The sequence below is a fragment of the Procambarus clarkii genome, chromosome 52 (genome assembly GCF_040958095.1).
Source record: "Procambarus clarkii isolate CNS0578487 chromosome 52, FALCON_Pclarkii_2.0, whole genome shotgun sequence".
Lineage (NCBI taxonomy): Eukaryota > Metazoa > Arthropoda > Malacostraca > Decapoda > Cambaridae > Procambarus > Procambarus clarkii.
The window spans coordinates 32,793,589-32,805,788 of record NC_091201.1 but is presented as its reverse complement, the minus strand read 5'-3'; the positions used below and the strand labels follow the sequence as shown (position 1 = coordinate 32,805,788).

Below are 12,200 nucleotides of genomic sequence, written 5' to 3'. Positions count from 1 at the left end.
TGCCGGGCTGATTGGTGAAAGGAGAAGATAGTTTGGATAGCTGCCTGAGAGATATGTGTTAATATGTGTCTGAGTCTGTGGGATTTTACTGGCAAGATTAGCACCAACCGATGAAAAGAAACTATTAAATTCATTTGCCATTTCTAAATCAGTTGACGGTATATTCCCATCCTTGTAGAGTTTTATTTGGTTATGTGAGTGTTGTTTAGTTCCTAGGATACTAGAGATTGTTTCCAAGTGCTTTTCATGTTGCCTTTTGCTTCATTGAAACTATTCACATAATATGCAAGTTTTGCCTTTCTTATGATACTTGTAAGCATTGATGAGTACCTTTTAGCTACTTCCTTTGAAACTAGGCCAACCCTAAGTTTCTTTTCATATTCATGTTTCTTGTTGATTGAGTTGAAAATGCCACTTGTGAGCCATGGATCGTTTAATCTTTTGTCAATTACTTGCTTGGTAAGAAGGGGACAATGAAGGTTGTAGAGGCTTAGAGTTTTGGAGAGGAAGAGGTTAGCTAATGAATTTATATCCTGGGTATTATTGAATTCAGAATCCCAGTTAATATTGTGAAGTGCATTTGTAAGATTGCCTAAAGCTGATTCACTGTGTAGCCTAAATGAAAGTTTCTTGCATTTTGGTGGTGTTATGTCCCTGTTCGCTATGAGAAAGGTAGGATAGTGGTCAGTTGTTCTGTTGTAGATTATACCAGATACAAGGGGAGCTGTTATGTTTGTCCATACGTGATTGAAGGTAGTGGCTGATGTTTGAGTGACTCGGGTAGGTTTGGTGATTGTGGGGATTAGCATACAGGAGTTCATGCTGTTAAGGAAATAGTCAACTTGAGAGCAATTTTGTTGACCCAGGTCAATATTAAAGTCTCCTTTCAGAATGATGTGGTTTTTGTTGAGATTGTTGTTGATAATAAGATTCCTTAGGTTATCTGAGAAAGAAGCTATGTTAGTATTGGGAAATCTATAGATGGCTCCAATAGTCAAGGAGGATTTAAGGGATTTAATTGTAAACTGAGCAAAAGTATATTCACAGTAGTCATCTCTGTCACTAATGACACTGTTGCAGATAAATGTATCTCGGTAATATATAGCTGTGCCACCATATAGCTCACCATAATATATAGCTGTGCCACCATATAGCTGTGTATTTACATACCGTATTTTTCTTATCAATTTTCATTCCTCCTTTTTTAATTTTCTTAATTTTTCATATACAGTATATAAAAAGTAGGGAGTACCAACTCTGACTGGAAGAAGGGAATCTTTAGCCTCAGAGAAAAAGCACACATAATGCATTAGAGGGGATTTTTAGGTCCTCTCCAATACAATTTTCTGTGTTCTTCCTCTTTTAATATCTATGCCTTTTTATAATATCTATGAAGGATTACAGAATATAAGTCAAGAGCTAGCAAAAAGTTCATCAAATATCCTCATCAAACAGGATTGTTAGTCATACATTGGATGTAAGTGTAGTCTACTAGCCTGCACTAGGGATATTATGATGAGAATAGCTTCTAACATCTGTGAGTGAATGAAATTTATCTGAATTTCTGTGCATTGTGTTGAGCAGAGGAGATCCATGCCGAGCTGTGCTACGCTGAGTGCCTCCTGCTGCGGGCTGTTCTCACCTTCATGGAGGATGAGACCCTTATCAGTTTCCTGAAGGGTGGCATGAAGATCAGAGCCTGTTACCAGTCCTACAAGTATGTGTGATCCACCTGCTTCAGTGGACCATCTACATCATTTTATACTGTGATTTAATTGCCTCAACTTTAATACAACTTAAAAAATTATAGCTAATTATTATACTGCATACTGTATTTATCTAATGTTTAAATTTCTAATTATAATATTAATAATAAGTATTATTATAATTCTATCCACATTCCATATTTATAACTTTTAATTTCTTTAATTCATCAATGTTCTTTCTGATTGTCTCGTGTATAAGAGGGATGCCCCTTAACTCCTCGTCTGCTTCAAACTGTGGGTGTGGGTGTTGGGATGTTATCTCATCATTCTAGTGTGAACAGTGAATCTTTCATATAGAATAGGGTAGCAGCACATCGCTCTGTATACCTAGGCTTGTTAACAAAAAAAGTGACATAAATATTTAGTGTTTTCAACAAATTTATCGTCAGGTACAACCAAGAGGTTCCAGGATCAATTCCCATGGCAGGACAGAAGTGTTTGGGCAACTTTTTCCTGCACGTGATGCCTCTGTTCAGTACTTACATGCCTACAGTAAATACTGTAGGTACCTGGGAGATGCATATTGGGGAAAGTCAGTAGCTGCCTTAGAGTGATCTCAATCAGCATAACAGGCTTCCTGTCACTGATTTTATATTATGTATTTAAAAATAATAATAATGATAATCATTTTATTCATAAGAATGTTCATACAAAGAACATAAGATGGGGAACAATTGCAGGTACAAGGACTACACATAAAAATGAAGGCACTACTGTGCAGTATTTCGAGAAGAACTTAAAATAATTCAGATAAAAAATTATTTATAGGTATAATAGGGTAACCCGCTTAATACTAAAAGAGAAGTAAGCTAACGTATGTGAGAATGTTCAAGAAATATAACAGACTGATCTGATTTCCTGAATTGCTGCATTCAACACTCATTTGTAAATCTCATAATCTATGAGATTACTAGGGGGGACTTATACGTCTTTCAGAGCTGAATCTTAATTGAAAATCTGCCTTAATTATGTCGTACATCTGTTTCCTATGTTCTCTCCTTTATACTTTTTTTTTTTTTAAGTTCAGTGATGACCATAGTGAAATCATTCTGCTATGTTTCAATGCTTTGCTTACCTATTAGCTTCTTCCAGGAGATATTTCTTGCAGCCCTCTTATTCTTTAATAATCCTCTCAAAAGTCCTGGACCTTTATAAATATTTCAAGGGTTGCATTCCATCTCAGGATATAAGAGTAACATCTTCGACTATGCTTTCGGCTGTAGTTAGAACAAGATCTAGAATGCTGTTATCTTGGGTTGGCTTTTCACATGATGTACTGTATTAGTAAGGAGTCCTGTATGAGTCCTGGTCTCCTGTTCATGATATTAGATTCACCCAGTCTATTGTCTCAAAGTAAAAGTTTGCCATTATAAAAATGTATGTCTGAGCTTGTATCACAGGCTTCTGACAGTTGTGTAGAGGCATTTTAAACACCTGATATTGATCCTAGTGGTCTAAGAGATTAGGCCTGCATTCTGTACAATATTATTCTGAATATCATCAGGCTGTAGAGTAAATAACACTCAAGATGTTGCATAATTACCTAAGTGTAGTTACAGAATGAGAGCCGTGCTCATGGTGTCCTGTCTTCCCAGCACTCTTTATCATATAACGATTTGAAATTACTAACGGTTTTGACCTCCATGACCTTCTCACCTAACTCATTCCAACCGTCTACCACTATGTTTGCAAACGTGAACTTTCTTATATTTCTTCGGCAGCTTTATTTAGTTAGTTTAAATCTGTGACCTCTTATTCTTGAAATTCCAGGTCTCAGGAATTCTTCCTTATTAATTTTATCAACTTCCATTACTATTTTGAACGTAATGATCATATTTCCCTTTTTCTTCTATCTTCTTGTTTTGGCATATATAATGCCTCTAACCTCTCCTCGTAGCTCTTGTCCTTCAGTTCTGGGAGCCATTTAGTTACATGTCTTTGCACTTTTTCCAGTTTGTTGATGTGCTTCTTAAGATATGGGCACCATATATCTGTTGCATATTCCAACTTTGGTCTAACAAAAGTCTTGACCATCCATATACTGTATTTCAAAGCAATTCTGAAATTAGATAGTGTAGCATAGGCTCCTTGCATGATGTTTTTCATGTGATCCTGTAGCATATAACCTTAAACATGCCTATGCAGTGAAAATATACTACACTGTACAAATGATAGTAGAAAACATAGTACGGTGGAACCTCGGTTAACGAATTTATTCCGTTCCGGCATTGAGCTCGTCATGTGAAACGCTCATCTTGCGAAACTAATTTAAAAGCACAACTAAATGCAGAGGGATGCTTATCCTGTGTGATAAAACAACAACACTGTCGTCAGATGCGTCCAAGAATTTGCGAGAACCAGCGGGAACACTAGGAAGCACCATGTGGTTTTTCTCGTTAACCGAGCGGAAGCTCATCAGTCGAGACAAATTTTCGCTCATTACCTGAAATGCTCATAGATGGGGCTGCTCATCACCCAAGGTTCCTCTGTACTATAGTAGTAAATATATTGCAATCACAGAAACATTGATGAATGTTGGCTTCAGTAAATCTTTAGTGAGATACAGTAAAAAAATTATGAGATATTATTTTTTAATTTTCACATACACATAGAACAATTATACATATGAAAGTTATTCCACACATGTTATTCTGGATCTCTAATTGACATTTCCTGGAACAGGGAATGCTGGTACATACTAGAAGGTCGTGACTGGAGTAAAGATTCTGACAAAATGCATTTCGAGTCCGGAGTACGGATGGGTGTAGGGGCCTTTAATCTTGTAAGTTTGTATTTCCATATACCTGTATTGTATAGTATACATAAATTTTTTTCTACATCTGAGTTTGATTTTTCTGAATGCTCAAGTTATGTTGACATTAGAATCATTCTTAACTGTTTTTTTTAAGAGCTTTTAGTTTATGAAACTCACCATATTTGTATTATAATATATTATTATAATTGTTATAAATATATTCATATTTCAGATGATCTCACAGCTTCCACAGAAAATTCTTAAGCTGCTTGAGTTTGTTGGCTTCTCTGGGAACAAGGTACAGTATAGGCATCAGGTCATGTATGCATGAGATCAAGTGCATTGTGAGATGAAATGGAATAATAAATAATGGTAGTAATACTGGTATATCTGATGAACATTGGCATATTTTACATCTTCTTAGCAGCTGAAACTTTAGCTTACACTAAATGTTTTTAGTTATTTTTACATCTTAAAGAAAAGTTATGACGAGGTTGAACGAGTCTGTTGGCTTTTGTATGCATATTGTATTGTATTATTTATAAGATTGGTTCATTTCCAGTCTTGTTGTAAATGTTTTTATAATATATACAGATGCATGGTCAATACTCCAGTGTGGATATTGATCATAGTTTTAATGTGATACTTTTCATAACTCAAAGTTGCTCATAATTGTGTACCGTGTCCATTCCTTTGTAATTTTATAATATTTCTTTTCCTGTTTGTGTCATTCAGTCGTGTCAGGTAAGAGACCAGAAGGTAATAGCTTTTTTTATATCAATCTTTGCTGTCATATGTGTGTAGTTGGATATTTGTAGAACTTTCATTTTACAAGTTGGTAATAAATTATATTGCTCAAGTATTTGATAATTATTTTATGATTGCTTTAAGTGATGGTCAGCTACATATTGTAGCTTTTTAGTTATTATTAATTATCTTTGTTAATATGCCAATTAGCCTAAACTGTCATGCATGTACAGAGGTATGAGAGGTCATTGTAGCTAAATAATTATCACAGTTTATAAGCTACAGTACTTCAATTTGGCCATATGCACATGCTAACAAAAGTGTTCTTAAATTTCACTTAAAATATGTAGATTACCACTTTCATTTCTTTTCGAGATTGCTGTCTCTGCCTCAGATAAGAGTTCTTACTAAATACTCTACATGCATCATGCATGATACAGTGGGTGAGATGCACATTACTCAGTCATATGGTTAAACATCCTTTGGTCTGGCTAGCAACTGGTTAGGTGGCCATGCAGACTTCCTCACACTTTCCTATGGAAGCCTCAGTGCACCAAACAGGCTTCCTGTCCCACAAGAATGGGGAACTATAAATCCAATTTAAACAAGCAGAAATCAATACAGTTATCATATTTTAAATGAAACTGACCAGTGTGACCAAAGTGTAAGATATAAAATTTAGTTTGCACAAAAAGAAGTAGGAAATTTATGACTGCAAATAAAGGCTTTTAGACTTATATTTCAAATTCATATTAAAGTATAACAACACTTTTCAAGTTACTTAACCACTGTGCTGCGCCGGCCGAGAAAACTCGTTTGCCTGAAAATGCGCCAGCCGACATATTTATTTATTTATTTATATACAAGAACGTACATTGTGGGTTAACAGAGAATATAGAAATAAAGCTGAATTTACATTCTTGTAAAGCCAGTAGCAGGCATAGCATTTCAGGCAAGTCCTTAAACTAACAGAATTGTTTTTTAGATAATTTAACAGTAAAATTGATAAAAAATGTTTACAGGTAATATATATATATATATATATATATATATATATATATATATATATATATATATATATATATATATATATATATATATATATGTGTGTGTGTGTGTGTATATCACGAAAATAAACACGTGATTAAGAATGTGACAATGTCAGACCACGGAGGAAAAATGAAACAGGAAATTTCCTTAAGTACTTTCGTATATTAAATACATCTTCAGAAGGTCCAAAGGGACCTTCAGAAGGACCTTCTGAAGATGTATTTAATATACGAAAGTACTTAAGGAAATTTCCTGTTTCATTTTTCCTCCGTGGTCTGACATTGTCATATATATATATATATGTAATATATATATATATATATATATATATATATATATATATATATATATATATTTATATATTTATATATTTATATATATATATATTTATATATATATATATATATATACACATACACAACTTTAGAACACTTTCCCACCAGGAGACTCGAACCCTAGCCAGCACAGAAGCCTTCCAGCAACTGGCATAACAGGTACGCCTTAACCCGCTCCACCACCTGCTCAGACCCTTAAAAGAGATGGTAATTTCGGAGTATTTATATACCCCAAAGATCACCACCTCCCAAGAGCACTAGAGCAAGTGAGGGGTCATTTATACGTTTATTTCATCAAGTCCCTGTTAATATGGGAGAACACTGTGCCTATGCTTAAGGCACAACTCTCCAGTTGCCAGCTATGCCAGTTGCTGGAAGGCTTCTGTGCTGGCTAGGGTTCGAGTCTCCTGGTGGGAAAGTGTTCTAAAGTTGTATACTTCACTCTCGTGTTTAGGAGAGTTGTGCCTTAAGCATAGACACAGTGTTCTCCCATATTAACAGGGACTTGATGAAATAAACGTATAAATGACCCCTCACTTGCTCTAGTGCTCTTGGGAGGTGGTGATCTTTGGGGTATATAAATACTCCGAAATTACCATCTCTTTTAAGGGTCTGAGCAGGTGGTGGAGCGGGTTAAGGCGTACCTGTTATGCCAGTTGCTGGAAGGCTTCTGTGCTGGCTAGGGTTCGAGTCTCCTGGTGGGAAAGTGTTCTAAAGTTGTATACTTCACTCTCGTGTTTAGGAGAGTTGTGCCTTAAGCATAGACACAGTGTTCTCCCATATTAACAGGGACTTGATGAAATAAACGTATAAATGACCCCTCACTTGCTCTAGTGCTCTTGGGAGGTGGTGATCTTTGGGGTATATAAATACTCCGAAATTACCATCTCTTTTAAGGGTCTGAGCAGGTGGTGGAGCGGGTTAAGGCATACCTGTTATGCCAGTTGCTGGAAGGCTTCTGTGCTGGCTAGGGTTCGAGTCTCCTGGTGGGAAAGTGTTCTAAAGTTGTATACTTCACTCTCGTGTTTAGGAGAGTTGTGCCTTATATATATATATATATATATATATATATATATATATATATTTCATTGAATATGACCGCATATTCTGTATTTATTATTTTCTGGTTTAGGGCTTCTATCCCTCTAACTATTTTCTTAGCATCAGGGCTTAATTGAAATAGGAGTTCTCCAAAACTCATTTTCGTACTTTTAAGGTGAAGAAAAGAAGTGATTTACTATAGAGTGTATTACACTTATTTGTATAATTTGCACGACGTTTCGAACCTCCATGGTTCATTCTCAAGTGAACAGATCTTACAATACTAGTTGATTTTATACCCGCATTAGGTCAGGTGATAATACAATGAAGGTGAAAACATGGGGGGATACATAAGGGATAAACATAGGGGCTGCAGAAGGCTTATTGGCCCATACGAGGCATCTCCTATCTAAACACAAAGATTAATCCAGTGTAATTGGCCTGTTATGTTGGACATTGTCTTCTGTGTTGGCATCGATATGTTCTTGTCTTGTCCTTACTCTCATGGTGGGTAGAGTAAATAGTTCCGTGATTTGGGTGTTCATGGTAGGTCGCTCTATTCTTATGTGAATTGCCTCAAGAATTTGTAATCTTCTTGAATCTTGGGTTTTGTCTATTATGCAAGTATTCTTGTTCAACATTTCTCTTGTTAGAGTAATGTCATGGGCTTGTCTCATGTGATTCCTAGGGGCACCAGATTGAAGATGGCATGTCAAACGCCTCGTCAGCTTGGTCGACGTCATACCTATGTACTTACATTGAAGGTTACATCCTTCGTGGGGGCAAGTGTACATGTATACAACGCTTGACTGCTGTAGAGGGTTCTCCGTCGGCTTCGGGCTGTTTTTGATAAGGAGTTCGGAAGTCTTCTTGGTTTTGTAGAATATTATCAGGTTTATGTTTTGGTTAGGAGTAGTGCTTTTTACTCCTTTACGGATTATTTCTTTCATTATTCTTTCCTCTTTTATATGTTCACTGTGCATGGTTGATTTGTAATATAATTTTATTGGGGGTGTTGTGGTTTCTGTTCTAGGTTCTGAATTATACCAACGGTCCAAGTGTCTTCTTATAGCAGCGTTTATTTCCGCGTTGCTATATCCGTTGTTCACCAATACCTGAGTTACTCTTTCAAACTCTCTACTCACGTTGCTCCATTCCGAGCAGTGGGTAAGCGCTCGACGAATATAAGCATTGAGAACACTGGCTTTGTATCTTTGGGGGCACTCACTTCTACCGTTCAGGCATAATCCTATGTTGGTGGGCTTGGTATATACGTTGGTGCTTAAAGAGGTTCCTGTTTTTGTTATTAGTACATCCAAGAATGGCAGACTGTTATTTTCACTATTTTCATGTGTAAATCGGAGTACTGACTCTCTCTCTAGGTGTCTTTTTAGGTCAATTAGTTCATCTGAGTCTTTTACTATTACGAATATGTCATCTACATAACGGCAGTATACAGTTGGTTTTTGTCTGCTACTGAAGACCCTATCTTCGATGGTTCCCATATAAAAATTAGCAAATAAAACTCCTAAGGGGGAGCCCATTGCTACTCCGTCTATTTGTAAATACATGTCTCCTTGTGGACTGATGAAAGGGGCTTCCTTTGTACATGCTTCGAGAAGACTTTTCAAGTGTGGCTCAGGTATGTCTAATTTGGGGGTGCTCTCGTCTCTGTATACTCTGTCCAGTATCATTCCTATAGTTGTGTCGACTGGGACGTTGGTAAAAAGGGATTCAACATCCAGGGAAGCGATGATTCCATCGGGCTGGGTAGATTTGATCAATTCTAGGAAATCTGCTGATGATTGTAGACTAAACTTACTTGGAGTGTATGGAGTTAGGAGTTCATACTCCATACAGTAGAGAGTTTGAAAGAGTAACTCAGGTATTGGTGAACAACGGATATAGCAACGCGGAAATAAACGCTGCTATAAGAAGACACTTGGACCGTTGGTATAATTCAGAACCTAGAACAGAAACCACAACACCCCCAATAAAATTATATTACAAATCAACCATGCACAGTGAACATATAAAAGAGGAAAGAATAATGAAAGAAATAATCCGTAAAGGAGTAAAAAGCACTACTCCTAACCAAAACATAAACCTGATAATATTCTACAAAACCAAGAAGACTTCCGAACTCCTTATCAAAAACAGCCCGAAGCCGACGGAGAACCCTCTACAGCAGTCAAGCGTTGTATACATGTACACTTGCCCCCACGAAGGATGTAACCTTCAATGTAAGTGCATAGGTATGACGTCGACCAAGCTGACGAGGCGTTTGACATGCCATCTTCAATCTGGTGCCCCTAGGAATCACATGAGACAAGCCCATGACATTACTCTAACAAGAGAAATGTTGAACAAGAATACTTGCATAATAGACAAAACCCAAGATTCAAGAAGATTACAAATTCTTGAGGCAATTCACATAAGAATAGAGCGACCTACCATGAACACCCAAATCACGGAACTATTTACTCTACCCACCATGAGAGTAAGGACAAGACAAGAACATATCGATGCCAACACAGAAGACAATGTCCAACATAACAGGCCAATTACACTGGATTAATCTTTGTGTTTAGATAGGAGATGCCTCGTATGGGCCAATAAGCCTTCTGCAGCCCCTATGTTTATCCCTTATGTATCCCCCCATGTTTTCACCTTCATTGTATTATCACCTGACCTAATGCGGGTATAAAATCAACTAGTATTGTAAGATCTGTTCACTTGAGAATGAACCATGGAGGTTCGAAACGTCGTGCAAATTATACAAATAAGTGTAATACACTCTATAGTAAATCACTTCTTTTCTTCACCTTAAAAGTACGAAAATGAGTTTTGGAGAACTCCTATTTCAATTAAGCCCTGATGCTAAGAAAATAGTTAGAGGGATAGAAGCCCTAAACCAGAAAATAATAAATACAGAATATGCGGTCATATTCAATGAAACATGTTTGAAAGAAAACCTGCTGCCAGTATACACCAATATATATATATATATATATATATATATATATATATATATATATATATATATATATATATATATATATATATATATATATATATATATATATATATATATTTATATATATATTTATATATTTATATATATATATATTTATATATTTATATATTTATTTGATTAGAGGATTTATTGCCAAAGAGAATATAGAAAGTTTTGTCAATATTGAGGGTGAGTTTGTTGGCAGTTAGCCAAAGATGGACTTTATTTAGCTCAGTATTCACTGAGTCATAATTTAAGAAGAAGGTTTTGGTGGTTGACGGTGTCAAAAGCCTTACGCAGATTCACAAATAACCCAACAGGGAACTCATTTTTATCAAGAGCTGCATGAATCAAGTTAATCATACTAATAAGTGCATCGTTAGTGCTTTTTTTGGGTCTGAAGCCATATTGACAAGAGCTAAGTATATCTGTATACTTACTACTTATACGTACTACTTATATATCTGTATATATGTATATTTTCAAAGTTGTACACAATGAACACAATCTTTGACTTATAGATACAACCTATTAGAGTGAAAAAACTAAACAAACAAATATTTTGTTTAACAAACAAAATGCAAATTCTCCAGGAACTACAACTAAACTACATGAGATAAAGACTTTATACTTGGATTTTCGTGCTTCTTGGGTGCTAATTAACAATACCAAAAGAACAAATACTGTTTTTGGAAAACTTTATTTTTGTCACACAGCCATAATGTCACAATAAATGTGGTGCATCACAGTGGTTAAGTTCTGTTATTATTTTGCACAAGTTTTCTACTCTGATGTCCTCGTCTATAGAATTTACTAATTTATTTGCCTTATAACATACAATATAGAGATAATGGTAAAGGTATAACTAAATACATCATCAACAAAACAAAAATATTAACTTGTAAAATGATAGGAGAGTTAAAATGTTACGTTGTAGATAGTTGAATGTTTTATATTTTTTATTTTTTTTGCTTTGTGTGTTTTATCATATTTTTATTTGCTATTTTTGAGCTGGCCCCCTCAGTATGTCCATGGTGCATTAGGTTCTAGTACCACAAATGGCACCCATAACACTATCCAACCTCAGATTTGTGCAATCCTTCCCAACATCAGGAACATAATCTGGTGTGTTCATAGAAGCGAGGGAAGCATGGGGGATAAAAAATTGTCCCAAAACTGAGAAAAACTGCCTAGAAAGTATAGTCTTTGAAAAAAAAACATGAATCTATACGAGAGAAAAAACTAAAACAAATTGAAATGTAGTTTGACAATCGTAACTAATAATCTTGCCAGTACTCCTGAACGCCTTCCTGTGGCAGCTTAGGTCACCTGGGAATTTAGCTGGCTATTCACCGTGTCATTCAGAATAAGAGGGTTTGGACTGAAGAAAATAAAGGTTGTGTCATCAGCAAATAAAATTGGCTTGAATAATAATAATAATAATAATAATAACTCTTTTCTATCATTATTACGAAATAATACCCGAGTAT

The 12,200-nt window shown here is 35.7% G+C and overlaps 1 protein-coding gene across 1 annotated transcript in view; it reads left to right on the top strand.

The window, feature by feature from the left end:
• The window catches only part of LOC123763549 (tetratricopeptide repeat protein 39B), a gene marked incomplete in the record, with an annotated part of 220,449 nt that overhangs the window by 150,376 nt on the left and 57,873 nt on the right, over positions 1-12,200 (top strand). The window contains 3 exon segments of the mRNA XM_045750696.2: positions 1,585-1,717; positions 4,449-4,548; positions 4,754-4,819. Of these exon segments, the coding sequence (XP_045606652.2) occupies positions 1,585-1,717; positions 4,449-4,548; positions 4,754-4,819 (299 nt within the window).